Genomic DNA, 25,404 nt, shown 5'->3' on the forward strand with positions numbered 1-25,404 from the left:
AATAATTGGAACATGGAATGTACAAAGTATGAATCTAGGAAAATTGGAAGTTGTCAAAAATGAAATGGAACACATAAAGATTGATATCCTAGGTATTAGTGAGCTCAAATGGACTGGTTTTGGCCATTTTGAATCAGACAACCATATGATCTACTATGCCAGGAATGACAACTTGAAGAGGAATGGCATGGCGTTCATCATCACAAAGGATGTTTCAAGATCTGTCCTGAAATACAGTGCTGTCAGTGATAGGATAATATCCATATGCCTACAAGGAAGACCAGTTAATACTACTATTACTCAAATTTACGCACCAACCACCAAAGCCAAAGATGAGGAAATTGAAGATTTTTTCCACTTCTGCAGTCTGAAATTGACCAAACATGCAATCAAGATGTATTGATTATCACTGATGACTGGGATGCAAAAGTTGGAAACAAGAATCACCAGTAGTTGGAAAATTTGGCCTTGGTGACAGAAATAATGCTGAAGATCACATGATAGAAATTTGCGAGACCAACAACTTACTCATTGCAGATACCTTTTTCAACATCACAAACGGCGGCTGTACACATGGATTTCACCAGATGGAGTGCACAGGAATCAGATTGACTACATCTGTGGCAGGAGGTGATGGAGAAGCTCAAATTTCTTCGGCCAAAACCAGGCCACGAGCTTATTGTGGAACAGACCATCAGCTGCTCTTATGCAAGTTCAAGTTGAAGTTGAAGACAAAACAAGTCCACAAGAGCCAAAATATGACCTTGATTATATCCCTCCTGAATTTAGAGACCATCTAAAGAATAGATTTGATGCATTGAACACCATTGCTGAAAACCAGAAGAATTGTGGGATGACATCAAAAACATGATCCATGAAGAAAGCAAAAGGTCATTAAAAAACAGGAAAGGAAGAAAAGACCAAAATGGATGTCAGAAAAGACTCTGAAACTTGCCTGTGAGTGGAGACTAGCTAAAGCAAATGGAAGAAATGACAAGATAAAAGAGCAGAAGATAAAAGAACAGAAGATTTCAAAGAGCAGCTTGAGCAAAGCTAATTGCTATAATGAAATGTGCAAAGACCTGAAGTTAGAAAATGGGAAGGGAAGAACACAGTTGGCATTTCTCAAACTGAAAGAATTGAGGAAAAGATTTAAGCCTCAAGTTGTAATACTGAAAGATTCTATGGGCAAAATATTGAATGATGTAGGAAGCATTAAAAGAAGGTGGAAGAAATACACAAGTCACTATACCAAAAAGACCTTGTCGATTTTCATCCATTTCAGAATGTGGCATATGATCAAGAACCAATGGTATTGAAGGAAGAAGTCGAAGCTGCACTGAAGGAATTGGTGAAGAACAAGGCTCTAGGAATTGACGGAATACCCATTGAAATGTTTCAACAAACGGATTCCCTGCTGGAGGCACTCAATCGGCTATGCCAAGAGATTTGGAAGACAGCTGACTGGAAGAGATCCATATTTGTATCCATTCCAAAGAAAGGTGATCCCACAGAATGTGGAAATTATCGAACAATATCATGAATGTTGGATGCAAGTAAAATCTTACTGAAGATGATTCAAAAATGGTTGCAGCAGTGTATTGACAGAGAACTTCCAGAAATGCCAGCTGGATTCAGAAGAGGACGTGGAACGAGAGACATCATTGCTGATGTTAGATGGATCTTGACTGGAAGCAAAGAATACCAGAAAGATGTTTACTTGTGTTTTATTGACTATGCAAAAGCATTTGATTGTGTGGATCATAACAAATTATGGGTAACATTGAGAAGAATGGGATTTCCAGAACACTTAATTGTACTCATGAGAAACCTGTACATAGACCAGGAGGCTGTCATTTGAACAGAACAAGGGGACACTGCGTGGTTTAAAAATCAAGAAGGGATAATTTGCTGAACAAATTATCCAAGAAGCTGGACTATATGAAGAAAATGTGGTATCTGGATTGGAGGAAGAATCATTAACAACCTGCAGTATGCTGACGACACAGCTTTGCTTGCTGAAAATGAGGATGACTTGAAGCACTTGTTGATCAAGATTAAAGAACACAGTCTGCAGTATGGATTACATCTCAACATAAAGAAAACAAAAATCCTCACAACTGGACCAATAAGCAGCATCTCGATAAATGGAGAAAGGATTGAAGTTGTCAAAGAATTCATTCACATTGTTTGGTTCTATAATCAACGCCAATGGAAGCATCAGTCAGGACATCAGACGATGTATAGCACTGGGCAGATCGGCAGCAAGGGATCTCTTTCAAGTGCTGAAGAGCAAAGATGTCTCCTTGAGGACTGAGGTGCACCTGACACAAGCCATGATATTTTCAGTCGTCTCATATGCATGTGAAAGCTGGACAGTGAGTAAGGAAGACTGAAGAAGAGTTGATGCTTTTGAGTTGTGGTGCTGGTGAAGAATGCTGAAAGTACCATGGCTGCTCAAAGAAGTAACAAATCTGTCCTGGAAGAAGTGCAGCCAGAATGCTCCTTGGAAGCGAGAATGGCCAGACCTCATGTCACCAACTTTGGTCATGTTGTCAGGAGGGACCATTCCCTGGAGAAAGATGTCATGCTTGGTAAGGTTGGAGGGTCAACAAAAGAGGGGAAGGCCCTCAACAAGATGGATTGACACAGTGGCTGCAGCAGTGGACTCAAGTATAACGGATCGTGGAGGTGGCATCAGACTGGGCAGTGTTTCGTTCTGCTGTGCATAGGGTCACTATGAGTCGGAGACGACTCGACGGCACCGAACAGCAACAACTGAGGGAATAAGTGGTGTGTGATTCGCTAGTTGTCAGTCATTTCAGCGGAGGAGTTTACCAGACTTACAAGGTTGGTATTATTATCCCTGTGTTACAGATGACCAAATGGACGCTGAGAGAACAAGTCACAGTGCTAGTAAATAGTAAAGCTGATTCCACATTATCTCACATCTCACTACCTGCTGTACCAGACCTGTGGGATACCGCTATCTCTGAGGCATGGGAGATGGTACTAGCACCATATCCCCAGCCCTTAACTCTCCTCCTGCACAGGGAAGCAACAGGCCTGACCAACACCCCCCTGCCTCTCTTCATTTTGGTATTGTCTTGGAGTCTCCATGTTCTTGCCCTATGAGTTGCCTTTTAGAAACACATCACTTCTCTCACATGAAACATTTTGTCCTGAATGGAGAGGCAGCCTCCAGCTGAGTGTCCAGGAAGTGGGGTATTGTTCGTGCAGCATGTTCTAAACATTTTTTCCCAAAAGGAAGCCCTTTACCTCTAGTTTGTCCTTTAAAAAAAAAAAAAAAAAAATCAAAGGAACCTGGGTTTTGATTAACTTGTTTTTTAAGTAGAATTCTGTTTATTTTGGAAGCATATGACTGTGAATCATGAGTACTAACTTTCTAAACTCTATAAACTGAAATGAGCAAGAGAGTAGGACTGTGTGGATTGTTGGGGGTTTTACAAGACCTACAGATGTTTCCTGGTATAAGGAAGACTTACTTTGGGTCAAGTGGGTTACAGAGTAAGAAGTAAATCACCAGTAGGCTGTACCCTGCTACATTAAAGACTAAATTTGAGAAAACTCCTTAGTACCTCTTATTGTGCCCCAGGAGGCATTAGGAACCAAAATCTCCGAGGAACAAGGACAGACAAGTATTGTCTTTGGAAGGGGAAAAAGTCTCACCATGTGTGGTTATAGCAATAAGAACCTTGCCTTCACTTCTAGGATAATGTCATTTAGGGAATGAAGGCATTGACCAAAGACCCTGTATCTTTTAAGCTGTGCAAAGCTTGTTCAGACTCATGCCACAGTCAGTTAACTTCTCAATAGAGCCCTGTCTGGGAACCAAACACTGAACTAGGACCTCTCACACACTGTCTCAGAACTTAACAGAGCCCTGTGTTGGCATCTCCATTTTGCCTCTGAGGAAACTAAGGCCAAGTCATTTGCCCATAACAATGATCCCGTGAGGGAGGAGTTTTTTTCACACTTTATAGAAGAGGAAATTGACAGAGAAGTTAAATAACCTGTCCAGTGTTCCACAAGTAAATGACTAAACCAGAATTTGAACTCAGGTTTGTTATTCCAAAAACAAACCATACTCCACTGTTTTTTTTTTAATGTTCTATATCCCATTTATTTGAAATTGTCCTCTGAGCTTTAATAGAGCAGAAGCTAGAGCCAAAGTAAGTGGGACACTGTGAATTATACAGATGATTAATCAATATTCCTAGTGCTGTGGCCATGAGGTTTTTTCTAATACTTAGTTTTCTCTGTAGAGAGAATCACATCTCCCTCAGGATGATAAGTGAGGATAAGTGGAATCACTGGGAGGGCATTCAGCTGGTCCTCAGTACAGAGAGGCTCCATAGAGGTGGATACACCTGAAAGTACACCACTGAGCGGACCCAGTCAAGAACCTGGCAACGCTGGAAGGCTTAGTTTAACACTGTTGATCATAAGTACTTCCAAGGAGAAGGGCACCTTGCTGCTGTGAGCACATAAATTCCGTTTTCAGGAAAGATGACCTCCTAAAGTAGGGTTGATTTAATAACCTTTTGATATAGTCCCAATAACTTCTATTTACTCCTTCAATGTTCTTAGGGTTGATTTGGTTTCCTATTTTTGTTGATTTCAGTCTATAGATAAATTAGAGATGATAAAAAAGTATTCTACTAGCAAAGATTTCTAATGTGCTGCTTACCATTGCTAAAGTAGTTCACTGACATAAGGATTAGTTTCTTTTGAGCTTCATTAAATAAGCCAGTTTCCCAGGGTCTGCTCATCCTGGGGGAAACTGATAATTGAGTTTCCAGACTGTCAAGACAGGGGTTAGTCTGGTTTCCAGAATAGAGAAAGCCACACCACAACACAGAAGCAGTGCTGAGAGCCCTTCACCCAGAAAGCTTTGTGGCAGGGAATAATGGTGAAGTCAGCTTCCCACATTCCTTTCTCTTTGTTTCCTTTGCCTGTTGGGCATGTCTCTGCTTATTAGCATGTTGAACAGAGTTCATTACAAATGATGAAACTCAGACCAGTGTTGATCTTACAGTTTATTTATTCTCTAAAAGATTTGATCCTGGAAGAGATTTTTATTCCAAACATTTTTGAACAAATAGAAAACTGGAAAGACTTGAATAGTGAATACCTGTATACCCACTACTTAGGCCCTAACTTCCACAGTTAGCATTTTACTGTGCTTGCTTTATCTCCTACCTATCCATCCCTCTGTCCACTTAGCAAGCCATCTTTTTTTTTTTTTTTTTTGATACATTTCATAGAAACTTGCAGACATCAGTATATTTTAATCCCTAAACACTTTAACATGGTTTTTGTTCAGTATTTACTTACGGCTTTCTTGGCAGGGCTGTGTGTGTGTGTGTGTGTGTGTGCAGATTTATACAAAGTGAAATGCATAAATCTTAAGTCTATCATTCCGTGAGTTTTGACAAATGAATAAACAGTGACCAAAACATTGCCATCAAGTTGATTCCAACTCATTGGGACACTATAGGACAGAATAGAACAGCCCCATAATGTTTCCAAGGCTGTAAATCTTTATAGATGCAGATTGCCTCTTTCCTGCAGAGTGGCGGGTAGGTTTGAATTATTGACCTTTTGGTTAGCAGCCAAGCACTTCAACCACTGTGCAACCAGGCTCTGTCTGACAAATGAATGTTGTTGTTATGTGCCGTGGAGTCAGACCTGACTCATAGCAACCCCTCCTTGGGTTTCCGAGGCAGTATCTCTACGGAAGTAGATTGCCCAGCCTTCCTTCCGAGGAGTGGCTGGTGGGTTTGAACCACCAGCCTTCTGGTTAGCAGTCAAGTACCTTAGGCACTATGCTACCAGAGCACCTGAATACACATGTGTAATCCAAATTCCTGTCAAGATACATGTTCTGGTTACCTTGTACTGCTCTGATAAGAATATATACCACAAATGGGATGGCCTTAACAAACAGGAGATTATTCTCTTACAGTTTGGAAGCTTTAAGTTCAAATTCAAAGTGCCAGGCTTTTGGGGGTTGAGTGAAAGCTCCTCAGCTTTGGACTTCAGCTCTGCCTCCAGCTCTCAGCCCACTGACTCTAGAGGCTTTGCTTCACTCAAACAGCTGCTGGCTGCTGAGGCTGCCAAGCAAAAAGGCACACTCCCGATAATACCAAATCACAAGGCAGGCCATTAATTCAAGTCCATTTTAAGTCCCAAGGTCAGCAGAGCATGGCAGGCTACTGAACAACGACACAGCTACATGCAGGGTTCAAGCATGCCACAAGGTAGAGCCTATCCCCCAGGCTTCTCCGTATGTACAGGAAGCAGACCACATCCCAAAGGCAGCTACTCAGCTGCTTGAGGTATATCCCATCATGGAGTTGATTGCCAGTCTCATCGTGGGGAATAACTACCACCAGCTGCACAGCCACTCAGCTAGGCCCAGCCAGGTTGACACACAAACATAACTACCACAGTACAGCACATTACTATCACCCCAGAAATTTCCCTCATACTCCTTCTCAGTCAAACCTTGTCTCCCCACAACCACTATTGTGATATTTTTTTTTTTTTACCATAGATTAATTTTGTCTGTTCTAGAACTTCATATTGTTGTTGTTGTTGTTGTTATTTGCCGTCGAGTCGGCCCCGACTCATAGTGACCCCTCCTTGGGTTTCCGAGGCAGTATCATTACGGAAGTAGGATTGCCCAACCTTCCTTCCGAGGAGTAGCTGGTGGGTTTGAACCACCAGCCTTCTGGTTAGCAGTCAAGTGCCTTAGCCACTATGCTACCAGAGCTCCCAGAACTTCATATATATGGTATCAATGCAGTATATGCTCTTTTGTATCAGGTTTATCTGAATGATTTTAACTAGTGTCTGAAAATGAGGGTTTGGGACTCTATTAACATCATTTATTCAATTTCTTCCTGATAGTGTATTTATATTGATTGTGTATATTAAATATAAAGACTTTTACACCTTAGGGGTGTGTGTGTGTGTATGTGTATATAATCTACTTCCATAGTGATACTGCCTCGGAAACCCAAGAAGGGGTCTCTATGAGTTGGGTCTGACTCGACAGCACATAACAACAACAACATATATATATAATTTGATGCTTAGTATTGTATATTTAGAAGCTATGGTAGTTACAGCACTTGGCTGCTGATTGAAAGGTAGGTGGTTTGAACTCACTAGCCGTTCCACAGGATAAAGATGTTTAGCTTTGGAAGCCCTGTGGGGCAGTTCTACTCTGTCCTGCAGAGTCGCTGTGTGTTGGAATTGGCTCAGTCGCAATTGGTTTTGTATTTTGGTTTGGAATCTACATGTGACTTCCCTGCGTCAGACGGCTGTTTGTCTGCAAAGCCTGAGGAACTGCTGAATGTAGGGTCCCTTTCCCTGGCCATGCTGCTGAGGAGTCAGTTCTGAGTGGGAGCTGATTTTATCCAAAGCCAGCCTAACAGTGCAATGTTCTGTAATGAAATTCAGGTTGGAAAGAATGGGACCAAGGGAAGGTACTTGGAGGTTGTTGGTGGTGAAAGAGGGACCAAGATGCAGATTACCAAGTTTTTTTGATAGCTTCAGCCCTTTCTGATGTTTGTGTGCTTTTCTCTCAGCCCCTGCCCCCTCCATCCCCCTCAAAAGCCTCCTCCTGAATGGAAAGTAGATTTCATAAATTAGACTTGAACCCAAATACATAATCCTCATTAATCTTTCAGATTCTTGTCCCACTTATTAAAGCCAGTACTTGGCATACGACCCAGAGTTATGTGGCAAGCAATAATAAAGTTAATGGGAATCTAGGTCTCCTAGCTTTTTTTCTTCTTTCAGCAGTTTCTTGGGGCTTTGAGGTAAAGATTGCTTTTACAGTGGCTGTTCTGTTCTAGTCTGAGAAGGCAAGTAGTGTTTACATTTAGGATTCCCTTTCTGGCAAGTTACAGGTTTGGGGCTTGAATGGGTCTCAGTTGGGGAAAGAGCCAGCTGGTAGTTCTGGGGGTGAATGCCTTGAGGGAGAAAGATGCAACCCTGAGAAATAGGGGAGAGATAAAAATGAGGAGAGATGAGGGGGGATTTGAAGCTCAGACTGAGGCCAAGAATCCAGAGTGTTTGTCTGGCTTTCTTCTTTAACCTTCTAGCCTGGGGCAAGTACACCAGCTAGGCTTTAATTTGAGCCTTTGTCAATGTCAGGAAGACAAAGCAGTTTTGAAATAAAGCAGCCCTGATGTCTATTATTTTAGTAGAAGAAGGAGGGATTGAGAAGGCAGATGACAATGTAAAGAGAATTCAAGTGAGGAGATACAACAATAAATATGGTAGCAATCTCAATGCCTCCCTGTGAGGAGACAAATTAAGCTGAGACTAACAGCAGTGCTCTGTGGAAAAGAAGTTACTCATCGTTAGTGGAGCTGCCATGTCTGCCTCAAGAAGGACAGCCCTGAGCCCGTTGGCAGATACTTACTCATTCCCTGCTACCTTCCTCCTCTCTCCCACCCTGTCCTGCCTCACTCTTCTAAAAGGAGTTGACAAGGTTAGAAAATCAGGACAAATAATTTACTTCAATCTATCTTTGTCTTTCCTGAGGCCTTGTGCAATTCAGTCTGGGGGTGGCGGAGAGGGAAAAAAATATCCCAGACCCTAGTCAGTGACCCTTTTTCAAATGTGGAATCAAAGCCCACTCTAGGCTGAGAGCCTGTCTGTTGCTAAGAGGCAGAAGACAGAGATGGTGATGAATTTTTATGTGGTTTCTCGACCCGAGAGCGCAGCTGTCAGCAATCTTTAGGCTTCCTTGCACGGTATAAGGATCCAGTCTTGACATGAGCAGTCACCTGATGATGAGGAGCATCTGGTGAGGCTGAGGTGGTTAAGGCTCAATTCCTCAGCCTTGTGCTCCTGGGAATGGAAAGTGCTGTCTACACAAGGCCATCTGGCCACAGGAGAGGGTCTGCCATGTGGTCCTCTGCAGCAGGAAGTTCGAGTTTCCCAGGGAGCGGGCTTGGCTGCTAGTGGCACCTACCAAAAGTCAGGTAGTTTGGGAGTCTGCCCATGAAGTAGAGCTTCTGTTTCCTCACCTGAAAATGGGGGTAATACATTTGCTTTGTGTAGTGAGTTGAGACTCAGCAGGATTATTGAGAGAAAGGACCAGTACGTAGTTGTGGAGTGTGAGGTGCTTTGGGAGAGCAAACCATAGCCCCATGACAATCACCCAAGAAAATTAGAGAAAGATAAAAAATGAGGAGGGAAGAGGAGTTAGAATCCACACTGGGGTCCAGAAGCAAGATTGTTGGCAGCCTTTCCCCTTTCCTGTATTAGTGAGGAGACTAGCCTCGCATGGGCATTTAACAAGTGGTAGCTGCTCTTGTTCCTGACTGTTCCACACCTTCCAGTGTGCCAACTCTATGTAGGACACCATGTGAAATCTAAAAGAAACACCTTACCCTTACTGATTCTCTAGTGTCTCTGGGACACATCATAAAACAGATAATCAAGGAAGTAACAGTGCAAAGCAGAGTGTGTTTCTGGAACAATAAGGTAATAAGAACTGAAGGCAGACAAGGAAAAGTGGAAGGTGTTGCCAGCCTTGGTACAGACCCAAAGCGACTGGTTTGTGTTTTCAGTTGGCGGGAGGGTTCTGAGAAGCCAGCAACCCCAGGCAGCAGGAGGGGGCTTGGGAGAGAATATCTGACATCAGGAGTCCACTTCAGTTGTTGGTGAGTCATAGAATCATCTCCCTTCCATGATCCCATTTGCTCCAGAAGAAGGCAGGAGAAAGGTGGTCCTTTTCCCTTTCTCTTCTCTATGAGGCTCCAAGTTCTTGGCACATTGATTAGAACTAGTTCCTGCTCTTCTGAAGTTTGACCACAGATAGGAACACCTGAATACATCCTTTGCCTCTAACCTGGACCACCTCCTGGAAAGGAGGTTTCACACAGGCCTTGGAGCCCAGTTGCACTCAGGCATGCTGAAGTGCGTTGTCTTCCTACTGACTGCCTGGGCCCAATGTACTTCTTGGGACATCAGGGACTCGGTCAGTACTTGTGGAAGTATTTCTTCCCTCACTTTAGGATCCACTGAAAACGTTAATATCATCTGAGCCACGCCTAAGAGCCGGGTATGGTGATGGATACTGGAGGTCTCTCATATTCAGAACACTTACCTCCTGGTGCTAGTCTATGGACAGTCAGGAGTCCCTGTTCTAAGTAAGCCAATGTCAGGTGGCCTGAGCAGCAGCATATTTGGTGTTTGCTTTTGTTTTTATTTCCAGCCATATGGGGAATATGTTTTGTACAGCCCTAGAAAAAAAAAAGAAGTCTGGAATGTCCTGAATACTTTCTGAAAATGGAATATTTCCAAGCATGTTTTGAATATAAAAGCTCATAAATGTTGATAACTTTCAGAGCCTTGCCTTACCAAACACAAATGTAATTATTCTTTTCTAGTTCCTGCAAAGTATAGTAGTAAAGCATGACTATTTCCCATCTCTCTTTGAAAGTGTCACTGTTCAAAAAATAACAGAAAAGGAAGAGAATGTTGAACTGTGCCCTTTTATTACATTCCACCTGCCTCTTCTTTCCCAAGATACAGAACATTTCTGGAAAAGCATCCTGATCAGATTGGTTTTTAATGAAAGCCTATCTAGTTAATCCACATGAGGTGTGTAGATCAGAATGGAGTCTGTCTGCTCTGAGTGCTCTTCTTTGTCTAGACTGAGAGAAGATGAGGTCCAGCTCCTCCCTAACTCCATATAGTCCAGGCTAAGGGGCTGGGCAGGCCCATAGCCCCCAGTGGCTCTGTGTCTATAGTGCTGGGGAGGGGACCTGCAATCCTAGGCCCTAGCAGAACTCTTCATTGCCACTTCCCTACTAGCCCTGAGCTCCCAGCAAGACAGGTTCCAGTTGCTAAATAAGGGTCCTGGGTTACAAGCTGTCAGGAAGTACAAAGTACTCTGAGCACCTCTGTAAACTAGAATCTTCTCTGCTTGCTTTAGCTATGGCGATTCATAGAACAACAAAACACACTTTCTAGTCTGGGTGAAATAGTTTGGAGAATGCCTGTTAGTATTTTTCAGCTGGTCTGCAGTCTGAGACCAGTAGAGTATACGCTGCAGAAACCTGGGCTTCTCCTGACCCTTTGTAGTTGACATGAGAGAGATTCCTCAGACAGGCAGGAAGGAGTAGAGCAAAGCAGCAGCAAGAGTATTCAGTTCTATTCACTCTGATTTCAAAAGGCCCTTTGGCCAAAATTTCATGTATTGTGCAGCCAGGAGGTGTTGATCCAGCAGACCAGCTGGAGCTCTGGGTGGTAGGTGATAATGATGATAACAAAATTCATAATAAGGTTACTTTATTTCAAAGGATACATCAGCATTACCACTCCATTTCAGAACTTTCCGCCCATGGTATTATCCATGGCATGTTGGAAAAACAGCTTTTTCAGAGCTGGCTCCTGAGTACAGGTAGTCCCCAACTTACAACATATTTGAGTTACATTGAACCACATGTATGTCAGCTTTTTTTCTTGTTTTTAGTATCATGTCATTGGTAATATGTATAACAAAATGTTGTAGCATGTAATTTGCTCATGTTATCGTTATCTATAAATTTATACATAATGTTTCCAACCTCTCAAAGATGAATAAATACCAGATTTATAAAGATACTGATAATAAAATGCAATAATAATGAAAATTTTTTAAAAAAATGAGACATTCAACTTATGTCAGAACCAATTTATGACCGAGTCATTAGAACAGAACCCCATCATAAATCTGGGACTACTTGAACTGTGGTTGTTCGTACTCTTCTTTTGTGTTTAACCATGTTATCTATATCAAGAGTGGAATGTATATATAAGTTCTTTGATCCATTTGATGGGCAGGTAGCCATTAAAAAATGTTTGTGTGTTATTCAGTCAACTAATCATAATGTTGTAAAAACTAAAAACCATGATGACTACAGAAAGTTCAGAAGGGAAGGGACCAAATTAATACTAATTGTCTTTGAGTAGGAAGACTGTATGTATAAGTAATCCCCAATTTATGTTGTATTCGAGTTAGAACAGATGTCACTTAGAATCATTCGTGTTTTATTTTTTTATACATCTTAGTGATATGTACTATATACAGTGTTGCAGTATATAATTTGCATATAAATTTATATGTAATGTTTCCAACCTCCTAAAGACAAATAAAGATCAAATTTATAAAGATATTGATAATAAAAGGCAATAATAATGAAATTTTTTTTTTAAGTACAGTTTTTGACTTAATCAGCAGTAATCAAAACACAACTCCATCATAGGTTGGGGATTACCTGTAAATGGAAACTATGTTTTTTTTCATTCAATCTCTATATGTTGCCTGTTTTCCATAATGCAGGCTCAGGGAGTAAAATGGCAAATAAAACATTCTTGATTCCAGCCCTCCTGGTGCTTACAGTAGTAATTTTCCCCACATGCACCCCCTTTGGCCTGAGGGAGGGAGCTAAAGGCTAGTAGAGCCATTCTAGGAGTAAAGAGCCATCCCCCTAAAGAGGAAAGTTCCTCTCTTCAGGCACCCTACTTTTCTACTGTAATCAGCTTCAATTCATAGTGACCCCATATACAATGCTGCCTTATCCTGTATCAGTCAGTATTCTGTTGTGATCCAGAAAGTTTTCATTGGCTAATTTTGGGAATTAGATTGCCAGGCCTTTCTTATTCTTCGTGAAGAAGCTCTGCTGAAACCTGTCCAGCAGGGTGACCTTGCTGGTGTTCGAAATACCAGTGGCATAACTTCCAGCATCATAGCAACACATCAGCCAAAACAGTATGACAGACTGACAGATAAGTGGTGGGTAAATGATGTCAAAAAGCAAAATAATCAGCAGGTATTTATTGAGTACAGGCAGTCAGTCCCAGATTACAAATGAGTTCTGTTCTTAGGTGTATCTTTAAGTTGAATTTGTCAAGATGGAAGAGTTAGATAGAGTTAGTATCTACTGTCAGTCAGTCAAATGTTTGTTTTAGTGTATATAGTATATGGTGTACCCTTCTGTGCATAAAAAAAAATTAAAGAAACACTTCCAGATGTTCAAACATCTTTAACATAATAATACAATAATGATGATGATAGTGTTTTGATGCACATCACAAAGTATCACCCATTTGTTGTTACAAACCATTGTATCTACTTCAAACTTTTAATAAGCTTTTGTGGGGGGGCTAGTTCATAACTACAGGTACCTTAGTCAGATGTTCATAACCCAGGGACTGCCTGTACTTGCCTTTTGCCCAGCCTCAAGGCTTCTGTAGTCTTATTGGATAACCCAAGCTCCAGGACCTGGTGCTGATGTGTCATTTAGTGCCAGGTTGTGTGGTGCAACTTGGTCTAGATGAGAAGAGCTGTCTTCAGATAATCCGTAAGCCATTCCTATGGAAGAGTATGTACTCCAGGGGAATAAGGGGCCATTGGGTTGAAGTTACAAAAAAGCTTTATGTCTATTAATAGATGAGTGTTATCAGTTGGCACTTTTGCAAATAGGATGAACCAACTGGGTGAATTAACAAGCATCCCATCTCTGGAAAGCCTTTAGCAAAATTGGATGTGGGGTGAGTTTCTTAGTGTAGCTGTAACAGAGATACCACAAGTGGGTATTTTAAAAGAAAATAAACATATTTTCTCACAGTTTAGGAGGCTAGAAGCCCAAATGCAGGGCATCAGCTCTTTGGGCAGGCTCTTTCTCTGTCATTTCTGGGGTAAGATGTCTTTCAGTTTCTGGAGACCCCACATTCCTTGATTCCTTGGTAATCTCCATATGGCATCTATTTTCCCTTCATTCGTGCTTGTTTTTCTGTGCCCTTCCTACTCTATTTACATCTCAAATGTGAGTAGGTTTAAGATATAGTCTGCACTGATAATAGTTTCATTAACTGAAGAAAACTGTATTCCTAAATGATACAGCATTCACAGATATCAAACCCAAAAAACAAACCACCAGTCAAGTCACCCCAACTCATAGCAACCTTAGAGGACAGAGTAGAACTGCCCCCATAGGGTTTCCAAGCTTGCAAATCTTTATAGAAGCAGACTGCCTCGTCTTTATCCTGTGGAGTGGCCGTAGTCTCAGGGGTTTTACCAGTCTCTATCAGACCAATAAGCCTGGTCTTTTTTTATGATTTTGAATTTTGTTCCAAATTTTCTCCCATTCTTTCTAAGATCTCCTATTTTGATGCTTTTCCAAGTGGTTGGCAGTGGTTGCCAGGCACCATCTAGTTCTTTTGGTCTTAGCATCGTAGGCTGAAGTTCCCATAACCCACTAGTCTCTTAGACTAATTATTTCCAGGCATCTTTGATTTTTTTATTGTTCTTTGCTATGAACAAGGAGAGACCAGTTGTTGCATCTTAGATGGCCGCTTGCAAGCTTTTAAGACCCCAGTTGCTACTTACCAGAATAGGATATAGAACAATGTTTTTGGTAGTATGTTATGCCAGTTGAGACATAGTTATCCCCTATGACCATAGCCCCGAGCCCATAGGCCCAGCAACTCACTCCCTCTAGGTGTTTGGCTGTGGCTAAGAAATTATCATAACTTTGCCCCTGTTAGCTCTATTATATATATATGGCCATTCTTTTTCTTTCTTTTTTTTTTTTCCTGTAATTTGGGTGAAAGTTTACAGAGCACATTCATTTTCCATACAGCAGTTCACATGCATGTTGTCTCATAACATTGACTACAATTTACCCTAGTGCAACAGCTCCCCTCCCACTTCTCCCGATAGTTACCTCTTCTCTGTGTCCATCCTTCCATGCCTTCCTGCCCCCTGAGCTGTTTCCCTGTGCATAAACAGCCCTTCTTTCTCCCATGATTGTTCTCTCCAAGAAGTGTATCTGCCTCAGGTAAATGTTCAACTCCTATGCCTATCTTTTGCTTGGCTGGAAGCCACAGGTGTGGGTTCAATTCCAGACCTGTAGGGCAGTTAGGGGCCCATAGTCTCAGTGGTTCCACCATGCTCTATCAGACCAGCAAACCTGATCTCCCCCCTTTTTTTTTCCCAAGTGATTTTGAGTTTTGTTCCACATTGTTCTCCCTCTCTATCCAGGATCTCCTACATAGATCCTCCTCTGCATGGTTGACAGTGGTAGCTGGGCACCATCTAGTTCTTCTGGTCTTATCATAGTCTTACAGGCTGCAGATCGCATGGTGTACTAGTCGCTAGGACTAATCGTTTCCATGAATCTTTGGTTTTCTTCATTCTTCTTTGCTCTGAATGAGGAGAGACCCATCGTTATATCTAGATGGCTGCTTGCAAACTTTTAAGATCCCAGTCACTACTCGCCAAAGTAGCATGTGGAACAATGTTTTGTGTAGTATGTTATGTATATAGCCATTCTTATAGCACATATAAATACATATGTAGAAGTATCATCTGCCAGGGTTATATATATGGTCATGGATATATTCCTTTTTCCCTACCCATTCTTGATCATTTTCCCTGTCTATGTATTTGCCCTCTACAGATATTCTTGCACATGTGTACAAAGATGTGTGAAACAGTATTCATTGTAGAACTGTTTAGAAAGAGAAAAGATTGTAAACTACGCATATATCCATCAGTAGGGGACTGGTTAAATAGAGTATGGTATAGCCATGCACTGGATAACTATAGTTCATCCATTTGAAAAAGGGAATGGAGATGTTCTTTATGAATTATGCAAAGAACTCCAAGATATATTATGAAAAAATGAAAGATGCATACCAGCATATATGGAATGCCTCAGTTGGTGTGTGGAGGTGGTGGTGGTGGTAGAATACATTTATATATTTGCTTGTATGTGAATAGAACAGACCTGTTGTTGTAAGGAGCTATGGTAGCATAGTACCTAAGGCGTTTGACTGCTAACCAGAAGGTTGACAGTTCAAACCCACCAGCCACTCCACAGAAGGAAGATAGGACAATCTATTTCCATAAAGATTTACCACCACGGAAACCCAGTGGGGGTTGCTATGAGTTGGGGTCAACTCAGTGTCAGTGAGGTTTTTTTTTGGTGGTGGTTGTAGTTGTTAGTTGCCGTGAGTCGATCCTGACTCATGGCAACCCCACGTGTACAAAGTAGAACTGCTTCATAGGGTTTTCAAACTGTGACTTTTGAGAAGCAGATCGCCAAGGCCTATCTTCTGAGGTGCGACTAGGTGGGCTTAAACCAACCTTTCACTTGGTAATCTTCACCATTTGTGCCCCCCAGAGTCTCTTAGGATAGACATAGAAGATTACGTAAGAAACCTCTGGTTTCCTCCAGAGAAAGGAACTGAGCAGTTGGGAAATGGGTAGGAGGGAGACTTTTCAAACTTTTGTGTCTTTTGAATTTTGAATTATGTAGATGTTCTGCTTTTCAAAAATAAGTATAAGTAAACATAAAACACTTTTAAAAGAGCTTTTACTTGGCTGGAGCAGAGGGAAAGAAGAAAACAAACCTTTTATGAGCTAGATTCTTCGGCTAGATGCTTTATATACTTGATATATTTTAATCTACAACCCTGTATAGGAAGCAGTATCCATTCCTGTTTTTATATATTTAAATTATACTTTGGGGGAGGGTTAAGGTATTCGCCCATGGTACCACAGTTCTATGAAGGAAGTCTGTCTGGGTTCTTTCTGTTCCCCTGCCATGCTACCTAAGGAGCTCTGGTGGCACAGTGACTAAGGCATTTGACTGCTAACCAGAAGGTTGGCAGTTCAAACCCACCAGCCACTCTGCGGAAGGATGACTGGGCACTCTACTTCCATAAAGATTTACTGCCTTGGAAATCCAAAGGGGGTCACTGTGAGTCAGAATGGACTCGATGGCAGTGAATTTTTTTTTTTTTTCCCTTGGCCATGCTACTGCCTGCTGCAGGTGAAATGAACAGGGCCAAGGAAGACATGACACAGCTGTACGTGAAATGAACAGAGCCAAAGAAGACATGACACAGTCCAGGGGGAAGGGGAACAGTGCAGCCCCACTTTGGTGCTGCCCACCTCTGGGCTGCTGGGCCCCAAAGTGGAGACACACCTTTTGCTTGTTCTATTGGTCAGTTTCATTGTTTCTTTTTGCTTTTGCTGATCTCAGGGTTGGAATTGAGCTCAGGGTTGGAGTTCACAATCTGCCTTCACAGGCTATCAGGAGGCAGCCTGAGCAGGAGTCCTGTAGCAGAAGGAAAACACCTCCCCCAACTTTTGGCCACAGTTGGGAGAGGTGGTGCCTGCTCTGTATACTTCTTGCTGGGTGTCAAATGTGCTGTCTTTGTCTGCCAGCTGGAGGCTGGCTAGAGAGCTGTTGTTTTTCTTGATTGTCAGACCCAGGCTCCTTACTTGCACTTAGACGGTAAAACACCCAAGGCTGGTACAAAAGGTCCTCTTTTCATTTCTTTGGAAAAAGAGCAGGGAATGAGCTCATTATCACACAACCCTAAAAGGAGGAGGAGGGAAGGAAGAGAAGGTGGCCTGTCCTCATTGCCTGGCTCTGTCCCTGGCCAGGTTTCCTTGGACAGGGGCTTAGATCTGGCCCAGAGTGACCAAAGCCAGATGGCTGGGACAGGTTGTCCATATGGGGGGCAATGCTGGAGATATTTGGATGGTTTGAGAGCTGCCTTCTTTGCTGTGGTCCAAAGGAAGGTGGGGGTCTGCACCCCTTGTTATCCCCTGAATCCAGAGTTCTGTCCTGGACTGCCAGCCTCTAGGGTGCAAAAGGCCTTTCTTCCATTTAGGGTTATATGCCTGCCCCACCTCAACTTCAAAAGAGAGGCTTTTATGTACAGGTACTGTGCTTGCTCAACTCTAGAAATCGTCTTCTCACTCAGGATCAATATTTATATAATGTCAAGTATCTATTAAATGCTTACTCTTTGCCGGGCACTGCTCTAAGCCGTCAGGGTATAGCACAGACCAAAGCTGTCAAACTCTCTACTCTCTACTATCATGGAATTCCATTCTTTCCTGTGGAAGAGAAGGTACTTCAAGGGAATAACTGGGACTACTGGTGAAAAATGCCAAGTCTAGCCAGCTACTGCCTCCTCTGCCCAGTCTCTGCTAAGTGTGGGGAAACCGTTGGCAGGGAGTAATACCTGAATGCCTTGAGGAGGAGGCTTTTTGGCATTTCTTGTAGCTGAACCCAAACTGTCACCAGCTCTTGCCCTTCAGAGTATGACTTCAGACCCCATTAAGGCTTTGGCCAGAGAAGGGCTTTTCTAGACTTGAACAGCAGAGAGTTATGGTACCTTCCAGGATGGTGCTGGACCTGGGAATCATCTATAGGAGCCCTGAAGCTGTCCAGAAGTCAGCCCCCAGTAGACACAGATGGTGAGGTGGGAATGTTTAACCTGATCCTGACAGCTTCCCTTTTTTGTTCTTCTTTCTTCCCTTTCAGATTGAGAAAATCATGAGTTCTATTGGTGAAGGGATTGACTTTTCTCAGGAACAGCAGAAGATCTCAGGTACTGTACCCAGCAGCCATTTGCCATGTGGAATAGACCTTTGGTTCCTTTTCAGCTCAGGTTTTTTCTTTAACACAGAAGACAGCCACTTAGAGGGTGAGAGAACTTAGCCTCGGATTGCATCACACTCTGACAATTGCCATCTTCAGCACTGGGAATTCCAACCTCATGTATCTAGACAGCCCCACCTTGCTATTATTTTCAGAGCTACAACCCCTTTTACATATTAGAGGGGAAAACCTACAAATGGATTTTAGGCTGTCTGTTAGGACACTTTTTAAAACATGAGCAACTGTTCATAATTATTTTTGTACATATTGGCTTTCTCAGATTGGCTTAAATTGGAGTCACCTCAGTGATGGTCTCTCAGCTTCCACGGTGGCTCTGGTGCTAACTCATCATGAGAACATGGTGCCTATTTGTCTAATACACAAGAGTGGCACAGTATTGGGTTAAACCAGTGGTCTCACACTTTTCAGTATACATCAGAATTGCCTGGAGCTATTGGTGTTGCTGTCTCATCTCCTTGTGTCTGTTTCTCCATTCTTCAGTTTACTTACTCACCTGTTTTTACCCTATACCACTGCTACTTTGGTCAGTCTTCTCATTTTTAAGCCCTGGGGGGTAAAGTCTGCCTCTGTTTCTTTTGTTTGGAACACGTGAAGCTAGATCTGATATCAAGGTGAACTATTTCAATTGATCATAGGATTGTGGTTGGGTTACTTTGTCAGGTGAAGAGAAGTTTTTAAAGGCACCTCTAAGAGGAACTCAACTCCCTCACCCCCAAGCACCTGAAGGTAGTTCAGGATACCAGGGCACTGGGCTGAAAGCAGCTCAGTGGAGCCTGGCTTCCCTTCATGGTTGAAGATGCCTCTCTGCACTGAAGGGGAGGCATGCCTTGCTTATTCAGATGGCTTTGTCCAGGATTCACTTGTAAGCCTTAAGTGGCACCTCTGGTTCCTCCATGGGCCTGTAGACATGCAGGAGGTCTGATGTATGGGGAAGAGTGTGCACAACAAGGAGAAAGGAGCCACAGAAGCCATGGGTCATGATGGAAAAAGCTTGGGCTCTGGAGCCTCATAGCTCTGGGTTCAAATCCTACCCCAAGATATATGCATGTCTTGGGCAAGTCTCTTAGCTCTCTGAACCCTCAGTTCCCTATCTACACTTATATTTGTTATGAGTGGGTAATACGTACAAGTACTTGAGCTAAAGAGATGCTCAGCAAATGATAGCTGTGCTTGTTCCTATCCCTGAAATCCTTGCTCATGTTGAGAAACCTAGAGAATATAGGGACATCTGCTCCCCTGGCTTGTCTCCCTTCATCATTTCTCAGACCTAGAGCCTGGAGCCACGTTCCCTCCAGCAACCTTGTTTCACCTGGCTGTAGCAAGGACTAAGCTGGGTTTGGTCTGTCTCTGTCAGTCTGGGATTCGGATGCAGTCCTCAGACGTGACTCTTCTAGCCAAGAGTCTGTGGATCAGTTTCCAGGCAGTTGTGTACATTCAGCCAGGCAATCTTAAACTCTCTTGTAGTTTGCAAACTACTCCAAGAGTCAAGTCTTTGTTGGGAATATGTGTTCAGGACTGAGACAATTACTATTTTCATTTCCAAAGCTATGCTTTGGGGACAGTCATGGGTGGGAATGATAGCAGTCAGTGTAGTTGAAGCCACTGTCTGCTTCCCTGTCCCCCTGTATGTCCAATTCACAGGAGCCTAAATCACTTGAATGTCCTTGAGAGCTTGGGTCAGAAGCAGACCACCTCTGAAAGAACCATTCTCCTTGAAGGTCGTGACCCTGGGCTCTTTCCTTGCCCTGCTGGCCCCACCCACTAGTTCTTGCTCCCCCCCCCCCGCGTGCATCTGTGTGAATGGTGAGAGTTGGTCTGACTATACCCCTGAGTTTCTGAATGCTGCCAGTACACAGTCTCCTTACTTTTTTTTCTTTTTTTTTCCTTTAAATCTTACATTGTTGTTATTGTTGAGAATATACACAGCAAAACATACACCAATTCAACGATTTCTACATGTACAATTCAGTGACATTGATTACATTTTTCGAGTTGTGCAACCATTCTCACCCTCTTTTTCTGAGTTGTTTCTCTTTCATTAACATAAGCCCATTGCCCCCTAATTTCCTGTCTAACCTTTAGAGTTGCTGTTGTCAGTTTGATTCCATATAGATACATAGTTTTCAAAAGAGCATAATGCTTCATCCAGGTTGTTGTTGTTGTTGATGTGCTGTCGAGTAGACCTTTATAGAACCAAACCGACCAAACCCACTGCTGTCAAGTCAATTACAACTCATAGTGACCCCATTGGTTTTCCAAGGTAGTAAATCTTTATGGAAGAAGATTGCCTTGTCTTCCTTCCATGGAGTGGCTGGTGGATTTGAACTGTCAGCCTTCTGGTTAGCAGTCAGATGCCTTAGGTACTGTGCCACCAGAGCTCTTTGACTTTTTTAATTGTTAAGCTAAATTATTTAAGAAGATTTAAGAAGACTTCAGGGGATATTTTTGGTTTAAGGTTTAAAGATTATCTCAGACCAGTTGTTTCAGGGGTACATGTAGTCTCCATGGCTCCAGAAAGTCTAGAGTCCTTGTCAATTTGAAATTCTGTACTACATTTTCCTCCTTTTAATTAGGATTCTTTTATGGAATCTTTCATCAAAATGTTCAGTAATAGCAGCCAGCCATCATCCAGTTCTTCTGGTCTCATGGTAAAAGAGGCAGTTGTTCATGCAGGCAATTAGCCACACATTCCATTTCCTCCTCCTGTCCCTAACTCTCCTTCTTCTCTGTTGCTCCAGGTGAATAGAGATCAATTACTGTGCCTTAGATGGCTTATTGCAAGCTTGTAAGGCCCCAGGCACTATGCAGTAAACTAGGACATAGAACAGAAGCACTTAACATGTTATTAGGCCAATTAACTGGGATGTCCCATGAAACCATGACCCTAAACTTCCAAACCAAGGAACCAAATCCCATAAAGTGGTTGTTGTATATAAACAGCCTCAGCAGCTACTCTTTATTGTTGTTATAAATGTATCTGTCACACAACTTTTGCCAGTTCAACTTTTTACAAGTATACAGTTTACTAACAGCAATTAAGTGAGATCATACAATATTTATCCTTTTGTGATTGGCTGATTTCACTAAGCATAATGTTTTCGAGCTCCTTCTACTGCTACTCACTGCCATCGAGTCAGATCTGACTCATAACGACCCTTCCTTGGGTTTCCAGGGCAGTATTGCTATGGAAGTAGATTGCCCAACCTTCCTTCTGAGGAGCGGCTGGTGGGTTTGAACCACCAGCCTTCTGGTTAGTAGTCAAATGCCTTAGGCACCACACCACCAGAGCTCCCCTTCTGCTGGCTAGTATTCCATTGTACGTATGTACCGCATTTTGTTTATCCACACATCTGTTAGACATTTAAGTTGTTTCCACCTTTTGGCTATTGTGGATAGTGTTTCAATAAACATTGGTGTAGAAGTCTCTCTTTTTGAGTCTCTGCTTTCAAGTCTTTTGGGTGTATACCTAGGAGTAGAATTGCTAGGTGATGTGGTCATTCTATTTTTAGTTTTTTGTGGAACCATTACACTGTTTTCCAGATTAGCGGTACCATTTTGCATTCTCACCAGCAACGGGTAAGGATTCTAGTTGCCCCACATCCATACCAAGATTAAGGAGTAGGTATGGCACAGTAGGTATGGCATTTGGCTGCTGGCCAGAAGGTCAGTGGTTCAAACCCACCAGCTGCTCCATTGGGAAGAAGATAAGGCAACCTCTATAAACATTAAAGCCTTGGATACCCTTTGGGGTTCATTATGAGTCAGAATTGACTTGATGGCAGTGGGTTGGGTTTGGTTTTGCTAATGTTTTGTTGCGGTTTTTGCATCTATATTCGTTAGAAATATCAGCCTATAGTTTTCCTTTCTTGTGGGTTATGTTTGCTTCATCAAATAAATCAGGGAATATTCCTTCCTTCTTTCTCTTTTGGAAGAGTTTAAACAATATTGTTCTCAAATCTCTAAATATTTGGCAGAATTCCCCTTTGAAACCATTTGGTCCAGGACTTGTCTTTGTTGAGTGGTTTTTGATCACTGATTTGATCTCTTGACTTGTCATGTGTCTATTAAGACTTTCTCTTTCCTCTGAGTCAGTTTAGGTAGAGTGTGTTTCTAAGAATTTGTCCTTTTCATCTATGTTATCCATATGGTTGTTCATAATATTCTGTCATAATTATATTTCTGTCAGGTTAGTTGTAGTGTTGATGCTTTCATTTTTAATTTTGGTTATTTTCATCTTTGTCAGTCTAGCTAAGTTTGTTGATTTTATTGATCTTTTCAAAGAACAAACTTCTGGTTTTGTTGATTCTCCCTATTGTTTTTCTGTTTTGGATTTTATTTATTTTTGCTCTGATCTTTGTTATTTCCTTTCTTCTGATAAGCTTAGGCTTGGTTTGCTCTTCTAGTTCCTGGAGTTACTGAGTTAGGCTGTTAGTTTGAGATCTTTCTTCTTCTTTTATATAGGCATTTATTGCTATAAATTTCCCTCTGAGTCTCATACATTTTGGTATGTTGCATTTTCATTTACTGCTAAGAGATTTGTGATTTCTTTCTTGATCCATTGATAGTCTAATAGTGTGTTGTTTAATTTCCATGTTTGTATACTTTTTTCTGTTATTGATATCTAGCTTTACTCCCTGGCAGTTAGAGAAAATACTTTGTATGGTTTCTATCATTTTAAATTTATGAGGCCTTGGCTTTGTTACCTAAAATGTGGTCTGTCATAGCGATTGCTCCATCTGGACTGGAGTAAACTGTATATTGTTCTGTTTTTGAGTGGTGTGTTCTGTATATATCTGTTAAGTCTAGTTAGTTTACAGTGTCATTCAGATCCTCTGTTTCTTTGTTGATCTTCTAGATGTTCTATTCAATGATGAAAGTGGTATATTGAAGTTTCTGACTATTATTGTAGTTCTATCTATTTTTCCCTTCAGTTCTATCAGTGTTTGCTTTATATTTTTAGGTGTCCCAGTGTTGGGTGCATATATATTTATGATTGTCAAATCTTCTTCATTAATTGACTCTTATCACTATATAATGTCCATCTTTATCTCTTCTGACAGATTTTGTCTTAAAGTCTACTTTGTGTGATATTAAGATTGCCACCTGGCTGTCTTTGGGTTGTTACTTACATGGAATAATTTTTTGCATCCTTTCATTTTCAACTGATTTGTGTCCTTGAGTTTAAGGTATGTCTCTTGTAAACAGCATATGGTTGTATCATGTTTTTTTAACAAAGTGGCTTACTTCTGCCATTTTGTTATTTGTTGCTTGTGTGTCTTAATCCTTCTTTGTCTTTGTCCTTTAGTGCTGCTGGCTTTTGTGCTTTGTTGGTTTATTGTAGCGAGCCTTTGTGGTTCCCTTGTCCTTGCCTTTTGTGTATATTTTTTAATATATTTTCTTAATTGTTACTGTGTTAGGCTGGGGTTTCTAAAGAAACAAAACCAGTGAAGCTTATATATATATAGAGAGGGTGATTTATGTCACTCTCGTGTGAAAGGTTCACACAATTTTAGAGGCTGGCAAGTCCCATGTTCATGGATCAGAATTCAGGCCAGAGGCTTCTCTTGAGTTGTGTAGCTGCAGGAGCTGACAAACCCAAGATCAGCAGGTCAGACAGCAAGCTGCTGGCTCACAGGGTTCAGACGCTGACAAATCTCGATTGGCAGGCAATATGGCATGTTGCTAGCTCAAGTCTGAAGAACCAGAGATTAGGTGATGATGAGCCAGATGCAGGATGCACATCAACCAAAAAGCCAGAGGGCTTTACCAGAACATCCATGTATATTGAATGCAGAGCCACACCATGAGGAAATTCCCTTTCAACTGGGTGCCTGCTCATAGCAGATCTCATCATGGAGAATAACTACATCATAACTGCAAAGCCACTGAGAATCATAGCCCAACACAACCTTAACCATCACAATGACCATGAATATTACAGTTAACAGCTTATATTGACAACATTCTAGAGTAAATTGGTACCAACTTAACTTCCATAACATAAAATACGTGCTGTATCTATACCATTCCTCTCCTCACCCTTTTGTTGCTGTTATCACTGATTACATGTTTATATTTATGTGCCCTGTAACATAATTTTATCCTTGCCTTTCATATATTTGTCATTTAAAAACATGAAGGAAAAAAACATTTAGAATTATCAAGCATGATATTATTTCTAGCCCTTATACTTGTCCGTGCATTTCCCTTTGTTAGGGATCTTTCTCTAGTATAGCTTTGAATTACTTTTTTGTGTCTTTTCCCATCCATATATAGCACTCCCATTAATATTTTTTTGTAGGGCTGGTCTGGTGGATATGAACTCTCAGCTTCTGTTTGTCTGGGAATGTTTTGATTTCACCCTCATTCTTTATTTATTCCCCACCCCCCTTTTTGCAGTGTTTCCTCCCCTTTCCCATCCCTGGAAACCAACAAAGAAAGTTTCCTTCCATATATAAACCTTTCCTTGACTTTTTACAATAATGGACTAATACAATATTTGCCCTTCTGCGATTGACTTATTTCACGCAGCATACTGTCCTCTAAGTTCATCCACATTATGTGATGTTTTGCAGATTCTACATTATTATTTAGTTTTGTGTAGTATTCCATTGCATATATTTACCATAGTTTGGTTATCCATTGTTCTGTTGATGGGAACCTAGGTTGTTTCCATCTTTTGTCTATTGTAAACAGTGCTGTAGTGAACATGGGTGTGCATATATCTGTTCTTGTCCTGGTTCTCACTTCTTTAGGATGTTGTTGTTGTTTTTGTTAAGTGCCGTCAAGTCATTTCCGACTCATAGCGACCCCATGCACAGCAGAACGAAACACTGCCCGATCCCGCGCCAGCCCCACAATCCCTGCTATACTTGAGCCCATC

At 41.7% G+C, this 25,404-nt stretch overlaps 1 protein-coding gene across 1 annotated transcript in view; it reads left to right on the forward strand.

Moving 5' to 3' along the window:
* The window catches only part of ANKS1A (ankyrin repeat and sterile alpha motif domain containing 1A), a 276,183-nt gene that overhangs the window by 193,374 nt on the left and 57,405 nt on the right, over window positions 1–25,404 (forward strand). Inside the window, exon 13 of the mRNA XM_042780753.1 lies at window positions 18,384–18,450. Coding sequence (XP_042636687.1) covers window positions 18,384–18,450 — 67 coding nt within the window. The remainder of the gene's footprint in view (window positions 1–18,383; window positions 18,451–25,404) is intronic.

Source organism: Orycteropus afer, unplaced genomic scaffold (genome assembly GCF_000298275.1).
Source record: "Orycteropus afer afer isolate SDZICR_OR568_19922 unplaced genomic scaffold, OryAfe1.0 scaffold00059, whole genome shotgun sequence".
NCBI lineage: Eukaryota > Metazoa > Chordata > Mammalia > Tubulidentata > Orycteropodidae > Orycteropus > Orycteropus afer.